This window comes from Varanus komodoensis, unplaced genomic scaffold (genome assembly GCF_004798865.1).
Source record: "Varanus komodoensis strain SLA01 unplaced genomic scaffold, ASM479886v1 scaffold103, whole genome shotgun sequence".
Taxonomy (NCBI): Eukaryota; Metazoa; Chordata; class Lepidosauria; order Squamata; family Varanidae; genus Varanus; species Varanus komodoensis.
The window spans coordinates 582,745-598,299 of NW_025335283.1; the positions used below are offsets into that span (position 1 = coordinate 582,745).

General features: G+C 44.8%; 1 protein-coding gene across 4 annotated transcripts in view; it reads left to right on the plus strand.

Moving 5' to 3' along the window:
- THRAP3 (thyroid hormone receptor associated protein 3) overlaps window positions 1-15,555 on the plus strand; it is a 39,396-nt gene that overhangs the window by 14,435 nt on the left and 9,406 nt on the right. For all 4 annotated transcript variants that reach the window (XM_044419455.1, XM_044419451.1, XM_044419454.1 and 1 more), the window contains exons 3-7: window positions 102-263; window positions 3,296-4,183; window positions 7,505-8,257; window positions 10,253-10,425; window positions 11,408-11,513. In XM_044419455.1, coding sequence (XP_044275390.1) covers window positions 127-263; window positions 3,296-4,183; window positions 7,505-8,257; window positions 10,253-10,425; window positions 11,408-11,513 — 2,057 coding nt within the window. In that variant the 5' untranslated portion in view covers window positions 102-126. The remainder of the gene's footprint in view (window positions 1-101; window positions 264-3,295; window positions 4,184-7,504; window positions 8,258-10,252; window positions 10,426-11,407; window positions 11,514-15,555) is intronic.

Here is a 15,555-nt window from a genome sequence, read left to right on the forward strand (position 1 = left end):
TTGCAAAGAGAAAAATTACTACACTTGGATTTCTGCAGATAGCCAGAAAGAAAAGTTGGAAAACAATCCCGCTTTTTTATTCTTATTCATTGTGTTGACAGGCTTGACTGAAAGGATATATCAAAGATGTCAAAAACAAACAAATCAAAATCTGGGTCCCGCTCATCTCGTTCAAGATCTGGGTCTCGTTCCCGGTCCCGCTCTTTCTCAAAGTCTCGATCTCGATCCCGGTCTGTTTCACGGTCAAGAAAACGCAGGCTCAGGTAAGTTTGAGTGATTTCTTCCAATTGTTTTGTTGTGTTCTCTGAGGGGGTTTTTTGGCTAATGAAACAAAGCTTTACACATGGGAGGTTTTTTTCCCCCAATAGAAAGCTCTTTGCTAGATTCCAGATTATTCTAAATACTATTCTAAATCAGCTTTGTTTGTCAGATCATTCTGTTTTTAAAACTTTACTCTCAATCAAAATGGCTTCTACCTAGATTTTGAAATGGTACCCCTTGTTAATACTGTGCTTTCTTTGTTAAGAGATGATCTTTTTGAGATGTTTTGCTTTGGAATTAGCTGCTAGCAAGTGTTTTGAGTAATTGCCCATCGCTGTTATTCTTTTTTTACTTTAAGGAATGCACTAAAATGTAGTGGGAAATGAGTATTTCTTGACCTGTGATTTGGCAGCCATGAAATCTGCTTAAGGTTTTGCATTCAGATTTCCAATGTATTTATCCTAAGGTCCTTGTGATTAAATTTCTGCTTTTCCTATTTTTGATAGCTGGAAACACATAGTCTCTGTAACCAGATACTTGATCTCTTTGCTTTGTTGGGAATTATACAGAGCAAGCACCAGTAAAATTTTGCAACAAAATCCCATAGTAGATTTTTCTTTATCTTCAGGCATTTTGTGGTTTTAAAAAAATCTAGGAATCAATCTGTTCATGGCACATTGTGCAGAACCACTTGGCTATTCCTGATGTTGGTTTCCTTTTCAGAAACACATCAGCCTCTAATGAGATTCTTTTCTACCAGTCATATGTTGTATTAAAATAATTGTAAAGGAATCACAAATTCTGTATTTTATTAGACTGAAAGTACAAGTAAATGTCAATAATTAAAATGCAGTTCTTGAGAAGGTTACAGTAAAATACAACTGGGGGAAGAGGCAAGGGCTAAGCCAGATGGAAGAGAGACTCTGCAGTACAAGCGATTTCCTTAACTGTGGGCAAAAGCTCTAAGAAGGGCTACCTTTAGGCTAGGCATACCCAGCTTCATTCATGAGTGCTGAGGCAAGTGGGGAAGAGCCCAGCATGCTAAATGTCCTTGGCTATTTGCAGCTGTTAAAAAAACTTTCCTTTTGTGAATGGCTTGACTGGATAAGCAAAACTGAAGTGCTGGTGCAGTACTGATTACCTTTCAAGGGATTAGTGAGCTGGCAGAGGTAGGCTTCATTCTTCCAGGGCAATAAGCTCGCCTTTCAGAATCTTACAGCAGAGAGAAGGCGCTGTGGTGGTTGGATACTTTTGATGTCTTGACTTGGGAAAGTATTCCAGGGAGCTTTTCTTTACTCTGCTTCCACTCAAGTCAATTTGTTTAGCTCTTTGTAGGAGTTAGCAAGTTGTGTGTCCACCCTATTTTCTAGAGTGGACTGGGCCTGTGTGATGTAATCGCCAGAAATTAACTTTAACATTGCCCAGCCACAGGCTTTGGGAAGGCAGAACATCCCTCTCCACCATTGTACAACTTCAGCTGTATTTCATGTACTGTGTCCTTTCAAATGATTTCTCACGAACAGCCTCTACAGATCTTTGAAGGGAAATTTTCACGTTCCGTGCCTCTAAAATGGCAGAATGGATTTTGGAAGGAACAAGCACTAAGTCCCTCAGCAGTAAATGATAACAAAATGCAGTAGCCACCTGGGGACTGGCTGCTTAGTGCTTTTGGAACACCTCTTAATTGGCTCATTTTCACTGCCTGCACCAGGCTGTGTGCATGTCTCTTCCTTCTTACATTGCTGAAACTGTTTGCGAATGAGACAGTATCCAAGGTAAGTTGCTCTGTTTTTTCCTTACCAGTGAAGGAGGCTCTGCTCATGGAGGAGACAAGATCGCAACTTCTCTTCATGTGATTTTGTGACAGATGTTCTAGCTGCTTGCACATTTTGTTCATGCCACTTTAAAGACAGCTTTTCACATGGGTTGGGTTCTTCACCAGTCCAGTGTCTTTATAAGTATTGCTTCCTGACATACGAATGATCTCTTGGACTAGTCTGAATTGCAGTGGCTCTCCAGGGTATGAGAGGTAGATCCCCCCACACAAATCCTTCACATGGGAGATGCAGTGTAGGGGCCTTCTGTTTACCAAACACCTGCTTTTCCAATAAGCTGTAGTCCTTATCCAGCATCCACAGGGAGCTGGACTTTTGTCATAGGCATGTAGCAATGTTATATTTATACCACTCTTTTCCTAAAGGTGCTTAAGCCAGCATCCATGGCCCTTTCCCCCTCCCATTTTATCATTGCAGCAAGTAGGTTAGACTAAGGGAATAGTTAGTCTAAAGTCACCCAGTGAGCTTAGACCTAGGTCTGTCCAGTTCTGGTCTGACATTCCAGCCACATTGGCTGTCACTTGATGCCAGTTGCATGTTTTCCAGCAAAGCAGAGGGAACCTGGCTCTAGAGCTGCACCTGCTAGTGCTCACCTGGGATTCCTCATATGCTGTACGCTTTGTATTGACATGTGTGCTTGTTCTGGTGTGTGTCCTAGCTTCTGTTAGTCTTGCTAAGCACAGATGCACACTGGCATCGAAGTTTTGTTGTCTAAAAGGGAGGACTGTTTTGTTGAGTAATGTGCTCTGTGGCAGAAGACAAGAGGCTTCAGCTGTTGGCCATTTAACTTGCTTTTGGAAAGAAAGAATAGTGCTAGTTATATTCTCCCATTTCTTAAGTCTTTGTTGTTTGTTAACTTTGGTGGGGATAGGGAGAGATCTTTTTTCACCCTTGAAATGAAAATTCCATCTGTTAAGTTTTACATATATGAAGTGGATAGGTTAAAGGTATAGGTGTCCTCAAGATCTATGTGGGGACAGGTTTGCCATCTGCTGCAATTGGTACTCCAAAAGGTAGGTGCTTTGAGGATGGTTCTTTGGAGGTGAATGCCTCTTCCTGTATGAGATAATGAAAAGCTAGAAATCAGCACAGAACAATCCTGCACATTATCTTGAAATCAGGTTAATGTCTTTGCATTGTGGTCAGAAGGCCGCAGTACCATGTGCAGCAGATGAAAGATATCTTTTCTTTCTCCTCAGTTCTAGGTCCCGTTCAAGATCATATTCTCCATCTCACAACAGGGAGAGGAATCACCAGCGTGTGTATCAGAACCGAGATTTTCGAGGGCATAACAGAGGGTATCGGAGACCGTATTACTTCCGTGGAAGGAATAGAGGGTTCTACCCATGGGGCCAGTATAATCGAGGTGGCTATGGAAATTACAGATCCAATTGGCAAAATTACCGCCAGGCCTATAGCCCTCGTAGGGGCCGTTCACGTTCTCGGTCACCCAAGAGAAGGTCTCCATCCCCGAGGTCTAGAAGTCATTCTAGAAACTCTGACAAGTCATCATCTGATAGATCAAGGAGGTCTTCATCATCTCGGTCCTCCTCTAATCACAGCAGAGCTGAATCCTCCAAGCGTCGGTCACTGAAGGACAAGAAGTCTTCTACCAAGGATGCTCGAGCATCTCAGGGCGCTGGGGACAACCAAGGCGATGACACCAAGGAACAGCCATTCTCAGGAGGAACCTCCCAGGATGTCAAATCCTCAGAGGGGTCGAAACCATGGCAAGAAGTGGGCACTTACGGCACAAGTTCAGCATCAAGGGCGTCTGCTGTATCTGAGCTGAGTCCAAAAGAACGCAGTCCAGCACTAAAGAGCCCTCTGCAATCAGTTGTGGTCAGGCGCCGGTCTCCCAGGCCAAGCCCACTTCAGAAGCCTAGTCCTACATCTTCTAATGCTTCTCAGCTGGGCTCAGCTCTGCAGAGTGGCAGCTCCTTTCAGGCAGGCTCACATCAGTTTGAGCATAACCTAGCAGGCTTGAGCCCAACAAGAAAGAGCCCTGTGTGCAAAAGTCCCACACCAATCAGTTCCATTTATGGGGCATCTCAGAAGGAGGAAATGGGGGCAGCCTTCTCCAAGAGGCAAGTTGGGTTGATTGATTGATTGATTGCCTTTCACCTGGTTTGTGGCTTGCTACATAGTTAAGCTGACTGTAAGTAATTAAAAAGTTTGGTTTAGGCAGGGTCAGAAGCACTGGGGAAAGCTGCTGTGCAAACAGTGAAGTGTAGGCTTCAGATAATATGAACTATGGAATTAAATGCCATGGGATATTTATTCTATATACTGTTGGAGCCATACAATGTTAGTTGCCCTTAGGTCTCAGTGTTGTTAATAGCATGTAAAGATAAAGGTTTCCCCTTGACATTAAGTCCAGGCATGCCTGACTCTAGGGGGCGGTGCTCATCTCCATTTCCTGGCCGAGAGAGCCAGCGTTTGTCTGCAGACAGTCTCCGTGGTCATGTGGCCGGCATGACTAAACACCGAAGTGCACCTTCGCTGTTACCTGCCCACCGAAGTGGCACCTTTTTATCTACTTGCATTTGCATGCTTTCGAACTGCAGGGTTGGCAGGAGCTGGGACGGAGCAACGGGAACTCACTCCATTGTGCAGATTCAAACCGGCGACCTTTTGATCTACCAGCCCAGCAGCACAGCGGTTTAAACCCCTGCGCCACCTGCAGTCCCTAATAGCACATAAATTGTGACTAACTTTTCTTGATTTTAATGGAACCTAAGTGCCACTACTGTAGTACTGAATCTAACCATCTACTTTTAAGACTCTTTTTCCAGTAGGGATTACATGGGGGAGTACACAAAATAGAAGCAGATAGTCAATTGCAATTATAAAAAGGTGATGGTTAGTTTTCTAGAACAAGTTGGATGACTGAATTCAGTGGAGATGGGATTGAGCATGTTTGTTTCACTTTCATCTGATAAACAATAGTTTTAAAGTACACTGCATTAATTGTATGTGTTAAATGGCTGAGTTGTGGTAAAATTTGGGTTCCTGTGCTCTCCTCTGGCACATGCAAATGGCAGCTGTTTAAATCCAGGGGTGGATGACCTGGTGCCCTCCAGATGGCCTATGATCAGGAATGTTGGGAGCTGAAGTCCAGAATATCTGGGGATCTAGTTTCTGCCCATCATTAGTATAATATAATATGCACTTTGAAGGGTTTTAACAGAAAAATTATTAGGAAACAAAAGCCAACTAACACAACTTTAAAACCTTGGTGTATGTAAAAATGTTATAACTAGGTGGTAGGAGGGAATCAATTCGAGTAGCATGGTGGATTTCTCTGAAAAGGGTAATTTTATTGACTGACTTTATTTAATTAATTTCTTAGCCACCTCTAAAGACCATCATTTTCTCATAGTGACTTACAATTTAAAATAAAGAGAATATTAATAAAGGTTTATTAAACATATAATTTTAAAATTAAACTGGTTACAATTTCATAAACTCTAATATAGGCATCGGTCTGCTCCTTCGGGGGTTCTATATCTTGAACAAAAGGAGCACATAGTTCCAGAAAATACAGATTTCAGAAGAATTAGCCCTCCTCTTGTATTCCAGTTTTGCATTTAACCAGTTGTTGGTTGCCTATGTAGTGCTGGGTTATCTCCCCAAGTAGCATACGCTCATGATGGCCCCTAGTATTTATTAAAAGGGGATTTGATAGACAGCAGATGACTTTAGCAATGACTACTGGTAATGGTAGCCAAAACTTTAAGCCGATCAAATGCCAGGGCTATTAGGGTCATACCTTGGCGCCATGTTCTTCTGGGGCACCTGCCTGTCTGTTGGTAATGGACAGAATGTGTTAGGCAGTTGGTTTGCCTCACATGGCAGCTGTTGCTTTCTTGAAAAGAAAAGCTTGCTTCTTTAAAATCATTGTGGAGTTTGCCAAAAGAATGGGGGCTTCTGTCAAGAAGAAAAATACTAAAAACATAGCCTCACCTTTAGTTCTAAGAATGGGAGGCTGTTTATTTCCTCAGAATACTGCAAGAGTTTATATTTCAAACTTAGATCTTTTTTCCAAGTGACATAATAATCTAGGATTCTAATTACTACAAATAACTGCTTAATTAAAGTAATATAATCAACCCATAATTGATTTATGCAACAATAGATATGGCATGTAAAAAGGGCATCAGGGATGCTGGGTGTCAAGTCAGTTCTCCCAGCTTGAATCAAAGTGCTAAAGATTCTATTGGGATTTTGTGTGTCTGTTTAAAGTACATGTTGTAGAGAGCGTTTGTTCGTGCTGCCTGGGTAGGAAGAGGGGAAAGCATTGCCTCTGATTCCTTGGTTCTCTTTCCATAGTTTCAGGAATCAGAGGTTGAGCTGCTAGTTTCTCTACAGTACTCTTTCTTTTAAAAATCATATTCTGTGCAGCCCTTGCGTCACATATTAGGAGTCAAGACTTTTCCAGCCCTGGTTTTGGTAGTGTTTGACAAGACAATTAAAAGAAAGAACACATTTTTTGCCATTATCTAGGGTCTACTGACCAGTCTTAACTGCTGTCAAAAGCCAACATGTATAGCCAAAGATCTTCAGCTATTGGATGGTATAAAAATAAAATAAATCATAATTGTACCATCACAAGGCTGTTAAGATGGTACTTGGCACATGCATTTTGGGAAGAAGTGTTTTTTAACTATTTGGAAATACTGCCTTGTCATGGGGTCCCAAACACTGCTACGTTTAATTGTATAGATAACCCCAGGAACTGCGTGCCCCTTTAAACATGTCTTTAAGAAGCAATGGCAGGGATTTTCAGTGTCTCTTAATTTTGTCATGGTTTGAAATTTACCTCTCTTTGTAGTTAAAATCTTTTTCAGCCAGATGGTTTAGACTAAATGCAATCATAAATTCAGTGGGGATTCCTAGTCTCTATAATGTTGCTGAGTATTTATGTTCCTCCCAATCAATTAAGAATTTTCCCGTTAACCTTTTTTGCTTTTATTTGTGTTTTGAATATCTATAGCTTCCATAAGGAGACTTGCCTCCAAAAATTTGAAGTAGATTTTGAGGCTTTTATTTCCACAGTGTGTTACTTAAAAGCACAGCAGTCCCAAGGTGAAAGTGTTGATGGGTTAATTCTCCACAAAAGGTTTGTAAGTGAATGCGCAGGTTGGGTAAGAACTTTTCTGTATTTCCGGCCTTCTAGCTGTGGCAAGTAGGTTCTAAAGTATCATTTTATTGGCTTTACTAAGCTGTGTGCCCAGGTTCTTTGAGCACTTGTGAACTTATTTCTAAACATTAAAAGAGATAGAATAAGCTTAACAAAACAGTACTTTTACTGTAGTAGCAGGAATCTTACAAAAGCTGCTTAATGAGAAGTTTGAATAAAAGTTCCTGAATTGTCTGTCCATTTGTCTGTCTGTCCTTTAAAATAGGTATTTAGAAGAGCAAAAGACTGAAAATGGGAAAGATAAAGAGCAGAAACTGACAAATGTGGAAAAGGACAAAATTAAAGAGAAGGGAAGTTTCTCTGAGATGGGATTAGTGGATTCTAAAACAAAATCTGATCCATATGCCTCCAAAGCCGACACTGAAAAAATATATCGTGGCAGTCAGTCCCCAAAGCGCTATAAGCTCCGAGATGACTTTGAAAAGAAGATGACAGAGTTCCACAAGGAGAGTCATTATAGCAAAGAGGAGATAGATGAGCCAGAGAAGAAAGTTAAGGGCAAAGGGCGAAAGGAATCCAATTTTGATGAGGACGAGGATGATGAACCCAAGTTTCTTCCTAAGATGGTATCTACTTCCAGCAAAAACCAGGAGGAAGATCGGACTGGCAAATGGGAAGGTTTAGTATTTTTGCCAGCAGCCAAAGAGAAACCGAGGAAAGCTGAAGAGATGGAAGAAGAATCATATACTGAACAGTCTAAGAAAGAGGAGAGGCTGGCTGTGAAGAGAGCAGAAGCTGGACATAGAGGGTTTGTTCCAGAAAAGAATTTTCGAGTGACCACTTACAAAGCAGGCCAGGAAAAAAACACCACTTCTCCTCCACCACGGAAGTCCTCCGAGGGCAGAGATAAGCCAAGTGCGCGGGGAGAGGGCCTGGCTGCTGGCAAGTCCTCCTTTTCTATTACTCGTGAGACCCAAGTCAACCTTCGCATGGATTCTTTCGATGAGGATCTCGCACGGTGAGGGCTGTTTGTCTCTGTAGCTCGAGTGAAGGGAAAGGGAGGGTGAGCCAAAGTGGAAGAAGCCCTGTAATCTGCAGTGAGCCCCGTCAGTGGTCCTTGAAAGAGAGCAAGGGGAACCCAAAAGGCTCACGGGTGCGTGTTCAGAGATCACACAGTGATCGCACCTGTCACTGAAGACTTGGGGGTAACATCAATAGCCCAAAACAAAATGGCAGGAACTTACAGGTGCTTTGTAGAGTGAGAATCCCATAATCTAAAAACATAATTGGCATTTTGAAAATATATTGTAGAAAATATGTGACTGAACCATATGCCAGTTTTATATATTTAAAAACAAACTGCAGTGGTACCTTGGCTCACGAACTTAATCCGTTCCAGGGCTCTGGTCGTGACCCAAATTGGTCGTGAGCCAAGTTAAATTTCCCCATAAGGTTCAATGTAAATAAGGTTAATCCATTCTGTACCTATTTTTTAATCAGAAAAATGTGAAGCAAAGTGTCGACGACAACAAAGATTGCAGCCATCCCCCCCACCCCACCCCGGAGCACAAGCGTGGCCATCTCCCCGCCCCCTCCCCAGCATGACCAATGGCGCCCGTCATCCCAGCATGCTGAGAGGGGAGATGGGCACAAACGCAGGTGCGCTTGAGCGGGGGAGACGGGCACAATTGTGCTGGGAGTGGGGAGGTGGCTGAGATCGCTTGTGCAGGAAAGACAGGCGCAATCACGGGTGCGCTCATGTAAGAAAGACGCCGCGATCTTGGCCATCTCCCCCCCCCCCCCCCCCCCCTTTCTCCCCCCCCCCCCCCCCCCCCCAGCATGATCTCTGCCATCTCCCCACTTGAGGGTGGGTGGGGAGATGGCCACAATTGCGGTTGCCACCCAATGTGGAATCCGTGACCTGAGTCAAAGTTTTTATGAAATTTTTGTTCGTGACCCGATTTGGTTGTGAACTGAGGTGTTTGTGAGCCGAGGTACCACTGTACAGTCATAAGCCTGCAAGTAATTCTAAAATATAAAGACAATCAGTTCTTTGGCTGGTTATGGCTTCTTATTTCTGGGTGTCTCTTGTGGTTTGCTTTTCTTTTCCTTCTCTTTTGTCCCCACCTTGTCTTCTGCTTGCCAGGTTTAGAAGGAGGTAGTTCACCCTGTTCTAACTGAAATTTTGTATTCTAATAACATGAACAAAACAAAAAACAAATCAGGCTTTTAAAAAAGGGACCCAGTCCACAAATTAACATATCTTACACCCCAGAACTAATAGTAAAAACTTTTCTGGGTACTGCTTTATAATGAAAATCAGATTGCCACTGAAGCAACATGGATATTTGTATATTTGTTCCATGGCTGAATTCAGAAGTCATTAGGAAAATTGGTCACTGATCCAAAAATCCATAATATTGACTGATTCCAGTCTTTGCTGTTGTAAAGGTCTGCCACCATGTAGTTATGTAAAAAGTAAAATCCACCTATTTAGTACATCTTCTGCCATCCATCCTAATTTGTCAAGTCGTTATCATCCACAGCTGAAGTTTTGCAGATCTTGGTGTGACCCTGTGCTACAAATGACTTGAGCAGGCAAGCAGAGGTGCTTCCTGTAGGAGATAGGGCCCCCATAAGCCAGTGGAATTTTTCCTTCCCAAGCTTAGGTATAGTTGTTCAGCAAGGGCAAAAGCCATCCCAAGGAGCACATCTGCCTCTAGTCTTGGCAGACCCAGTGTGTATTTTGGTATCCATCCTCTTTGGGGAGAATGCAGCCTGTGGGGGAAGCTCAGGGAGTGGAAATGGCCCCCAACCCTCCTGCAGTGGTCCAGCATGGGTTAGAGCTTGTTAGTCCTGCTCCAAATTTACAAATTCACTGCATTGGGAGACTCCCCTGAGCAAAAACTTTGCCATGATCTTTGAGTTCAGTCTGCAGCAGGCTAATACTGCAACATCTCAGGTTTTTTATGACAACTGTGATCACTAACATTCTTGTGTGTTTCCCCACCAGTCCAAGTGGAATTTTGGCTCAGGAACGCAAGCTATGTCGTGATTTGGTGCACAGCAACAAGAAGGAACAGGAGTTTCGCTCCATTTTCCATCACATCCAGTCAGCCCAGTCTCAGCGGAGTCCCTCAGAGCTCTTTGCTCAGCACATAGTAACCATTGTCCATCATGTAAAAGGTGAATTGCCTCTTGTGCTCACCACCTTAAAAGTGCTCTGTTGCCATAGATCTCTAGCAAGATGGGGAATGCTCTGTGCAATCCTGCATATTTCTCAGTGGGTTAATGGAACTTATTTAGTGTAATTTGGGCTTCATCTTGCAGTTGCAAAGTCTCCCATCCCAGGTGGGAAGTGTGTATGAAAAATAGAATAAAATGCCTCCATTTTGGCTTATTATTACATTTGCATCTAAGTTCGCTCAACTGTGTCAGTATATGTGAGCTGAGTCAAAGAGGCCAGTAGGCACCCTGTTGGTGTTTTTATGTGTGTCTGGTGATTCTTTCAGATGGGAAACGGGAGTATGGCAAAAAGCTTACCTGCAGTTTTTCCATCTGCAAAAGCATTTACAACTGAACACCAGCATCCTTGGGATCTTGTTTACTGTGTCTCTGTGGTGTTTGCATGTATGCGTTGCAGAATGCCGAAGCCCTTGCTGCTTGATGGGACCAGTGTTATTATGAAGCCTGATCATTCATAAAGGGAGCAGTTTCCGTGGAAAAAAATTGGCATAGACCTTGATCAGTAGCTAGAGAGTAACTTTCTTTTGGAGATGCTGCTACTTCCTGAGCCTAAATAATTGGAGCAGTGGTGTTTTCCAAAAAATGAGACAGATGGGTGTGTACATTCCTTTATTTCAGTGTCTGCCTGTTCCCCGGTGCCGAGCAGTGTGGTTTGAAGACCACTTTACATAAATACACACACAGTGTGGGATTGGGGTGAATAGGTAAAAGAATGTCCTAAGACTACTGAGGTACCTCTTGATGTTCAGTAGACCCCATTGCCAAGGGTAAAACCTAAGAAAAAAGCCTTGGCACATCCTGCTCTTTCTCACATACCTACTCTATAGTTGGCTTCCAGAATCCCTTGAAGAGCTCACTTTTATGTTGTCCTAATGTTTAATTCATATTAACAACATGGTATTTCCTTACTACAAACCAACAGAGCATCACTTTGGGTCTTCAGGAATGACTTTGAATGAGCGCTTCACAAAATACCTAAAACGAGCAGAGCAGGAGTCGGCTAAGAACAAAAGTCCTGAAATCCACAGGTGAGAGGAACTTGGCTTGCCACTGAGGTGTGGTGCAGGTGGGAAGGTATGCCCTCTTGTGATGAAAAGCAGGATGTATTGGAATGAAACATCCTTTGGGGCCTAATTCACCAGCACAAATGAGTGCAGTCCATAAACAAAATCAGATGCTCTCTGCTAGGTTTATGATCTTGCTCTATGCCTGAGCATTGTACAGGGACAGCTCTTCGAATCTGGTAGGCTCAGGCTGATGTTGTATCACTGCTCCTTGTCCGAGGAAACTCTGCCTGCTGCACTGTCCTTTTGCTCTGTTCCTGGGGCCTTTCAAAAGACAGTAACTTAGCTAGACCAATGTACACAGCATTGCTGTGCGCATGGCAAGGCACACCCAGTTTTACTAGGCTGGCCTTAACTGGTTTTGGTGCAGGCGGAGAACAGGCACTAATATGGCTTCCCAACCACCAAAGGCACCAGCCTGATTCAGTGTTTCTTGTTATGGTCTCTGCATTCACACATAAGGGCTCTGCATTCATCTGTGGAGCTCAATCGGGAAGATTTCAAAGCTGATCACTTACTATTTGGCAGAACCCTGTCCCCTCAAGCATGGCCAGTGTTAGCGGAGGGCTCCTTCCTTTCTACCAACTCCCCCAATATATTGTTTTTCCCACTTCCCCCCCACTTTGGATTGGCATCCTGCCCTTACCTTCTTTTGAAACCGGAGCTTAAAGCTCCATTTTGTAACTGCATGGACTGCGGCAGCAGACTACTGCCAACAGACAACCATTCCTTGTGCCCTTTTTTGACTCGGGGAGACCCATGTTTTTGGTGTCCTCCCTAAAAGCAGAATTATGGAGTTGAGCTCTTCATGTAGGCAGCTCCCCTCAAACATCCACATCAGGAGCTGAGGTCCCCAACCTTTCATGGAGCCTCCTACCATTCCTCTGGAAAAATGATACAAATTGGAGAACATCAAAGAGGTGACAAAGAAAAGCAAAGCCCTGAAAATGCCCAGCCTTTCCAAGGGGCAAGATGGCAGCAAGTGTGCAAAGAAATGCTGCCATGCACTGAAGACATGACGCCTGGACCAAAATCATGGCAACACTCCACCCCAGCCGTGGGACAGGCACAGGCGCTCCCAATCCAACCACCGCCGCCAACTCTGAGCGCTTTGTTTTTGGAAGGAAAGATCCAAGAACCTCCCTCTCCCATTTTGCGACAGTCAGGGTTTGCCTCTGGATGAGACACAACTTGCCACTGTCATCAATTCTGAATGTCTAGAGCTCCTTGCAGTGCAGAAATCTCTCTGGGCTTTTCAGACTCTAATCCAGAACTGTGATGTCTAAATTATTATGGACAACACCACAGTTGTTGCATGCATCAGCAAACGAGAACAAGATCCGCTCTTCTTGTCACCAACATACGGAGATGGTGTGCTGCCTGGCACACCACTCTTCTAGCAATCCATGTCACAGGGACTGACAATATCCTTGCAGATTCTCCGAGTCGCACTTTCACACTGTGCTACAAGTAGGAACTTAAGGAGATGATCGGGTTGCCCCCACATAGACCTGTTTGCCACCAAGGACATTACCGCTTGCAGCCTTTCCTGCTTCAGGGCTGGTATGGGCAGAGGATTGATGGGGCACCTTTCTCCTGGGGTGGAGTGGATGTTTTTCCACCTGATCCCTCCTTTCCCCCTCATCCTGAAAGTTGCAGCAAAGATCTGTCAAGATCACACAGACTCGCTCCGCATCACACTCTGGTGGCCAGGCACCATTGGTTCCCTCACCTTCTCGACTTCTCCAATGCAGCCTTCTGCCAGCTACCGATGCAGCGTGACCTCATCTTTCAGGAGCAAGGAACAGTTCTCCATCCAGACTTACATGTGCTGTGCTGCACAGCATGGAGGAGCATGTCACCTCCCATGCAGTAACTGACCTCAGTCCTGACAGTCAGTCAGTCCTCAGCCCTTCATTAAAACTGCCACTCGGAGATCATAGAACTCAAAGTGGAGAGCGTTCTTTAACCTCGCAGCACAACACTGCTTTCCAGTTGGCAAGGTCTCTGCCATCCAAACACTCTTGTTCCTCAACTCCTTATGCAAAAAAGGTCTCAAACCCTGTTCTGTCAGGGTCTGTGCAACTGCCACCTCCATTTTCTATACCCCGCTTCAAGGCCACTGTGTATTTTCTCACCCCCTCCTCTGGAGGTTTCTCAAAGGTCTTGTTAATCTTATTCCATCAGTCCAGCAACCCATCCCAGCACAGAGACTTTCTGTTGTCCTTCATGCACTTACACAGAAATCTTTCAAACCCATGGCTTCTTTGGGTCTCCGTCTCATTTGTTTTAAGACAACATTTTCAGTGACCATTGCCTTGACTCGTTGACCCAGCAACTTAGCTGCCCTCAGGATTGATCTACCTTATCTCACCTTCCACAAAGATAAAGTGCTACTCCATCCCAATCCCACTTTCCTACTGAAAGTCTTTCCTGCCATTCACATTATCATACTTTCAGCCTTCTTCCAGTCGCCGTACAACACTGTTGAGCCAGCCCTCCACTCCTTAGATGTTTGCAGGGCTCTAGCCCTTTAAGTCGAGAACACAGCCTATCCACAAGCCACAAAGGTTTTTCATTGCCTATGCTGACGCATTTCAAGGCTCACCTCTCCTCACAGATACTTGCTAAGCGCATAACTCACACAAACCACCTAGCATATGATCTCTCCGGCCTCCAACTCACTGGCCGGATCCATGCACACGCTACCAGAGCGACCTCCACAGCCGGGTATGCCGGAGTGTCTCTTACGGATCTCTGTCGAGCCGCGGCCTGGTCGAACCTCTCAACCGTTTTTGCCGTTATTGGTGGGATGTTAGAGCTGCAGCGGGCTGCACCTTCAGGATGGCTGTCCTCCCTTCTCTTCTGTGCTGGGCGACATCTCCCTCCTGCAACCTCACCAGTGGCCCATATGTGTGAGGCACAGAGAGCACAGCAAAGGAAGGCAGGTTGCCCACCTGTAGCTGTCATTCTTCGAGTGGTCTTCTGTGCATTCACACTTACTCACCATCCCCATTGTGTCACTTGATACATACGGGATATACTCTCCCCTTTACCCCTGGGGGAAGGGGGCAAGCTTATGGCAGGAGTGGCAAGTGGCATGGATTAGGGCATGGCTGATGGACCACAAGCAGGGGAAACCATGAGTGGGGAGTCCTCAGGATGGCACTTGGTGATGAGCACAGTACTGTGGGCCTCACTTCTGGGACCAGTTTTGTTCAGCCTCTATCAGTGACCTGGAGGAGGGGGGTCACCAATCTGCTGACCAAATTTGCAGATGTTAGCAAAGTGGGGGTGATGGCCACAACTGGGGAGCAGGTATTCCAGATCTGAAAGGATCTGGACAGACTGGTAGTGGGCAGGAACAACAGGATGGCGTTCAGTGTGGATAGCTGCAAGATCTTGCACTTGGGCTTCAGGAATAGGTGCCATAGATACAGGATGGGGGTTCAAGTGGCTGGAGAGCAGCACTTGTGAAAGGGATCTCAGGGTGCTGGTTGACTGCAGGATAAATATGACCCAGCAGTATGATGCAGCAGTTAAGAAGGTGAAAGCCACCCTTGGATAGCCAGAGGTATGTCTTCCAGACTGAGAGAGGTGTTGGCACCACTCTGTATGACTCTGGTCTACCCAGAACTAGAGTACTGTGTCTAATTCTGGGCTCCACATTGCAAGAGGGACATAGCAAGGCTGGAATTAGTGCAGCTCAGGGTCGCAAGGATGGAAGCCGGATGCCATATGGGGAGAGATTGAGGGAGCTGGGTCTTTTCAGCCTAGAGAAGAGGAGACTCTGAGGGGATTTTATAGTGACATACAGGTATGTGAAGGGGTGTCACACAGTGGAAGGTCGTGGCCCGTTCTCCCCTGCAGTGGAGGGAAGGACATGATTCACTGGGACAAAGCGAAAGGAACTGGGCTTCTGGTTGGATGTCAGGAAGTACTTCCTAATGGTTAGGACTCCTCGAAAAAGGAGTGGGCTTCCATGAGAGGTTGTGGAGGCCTCATC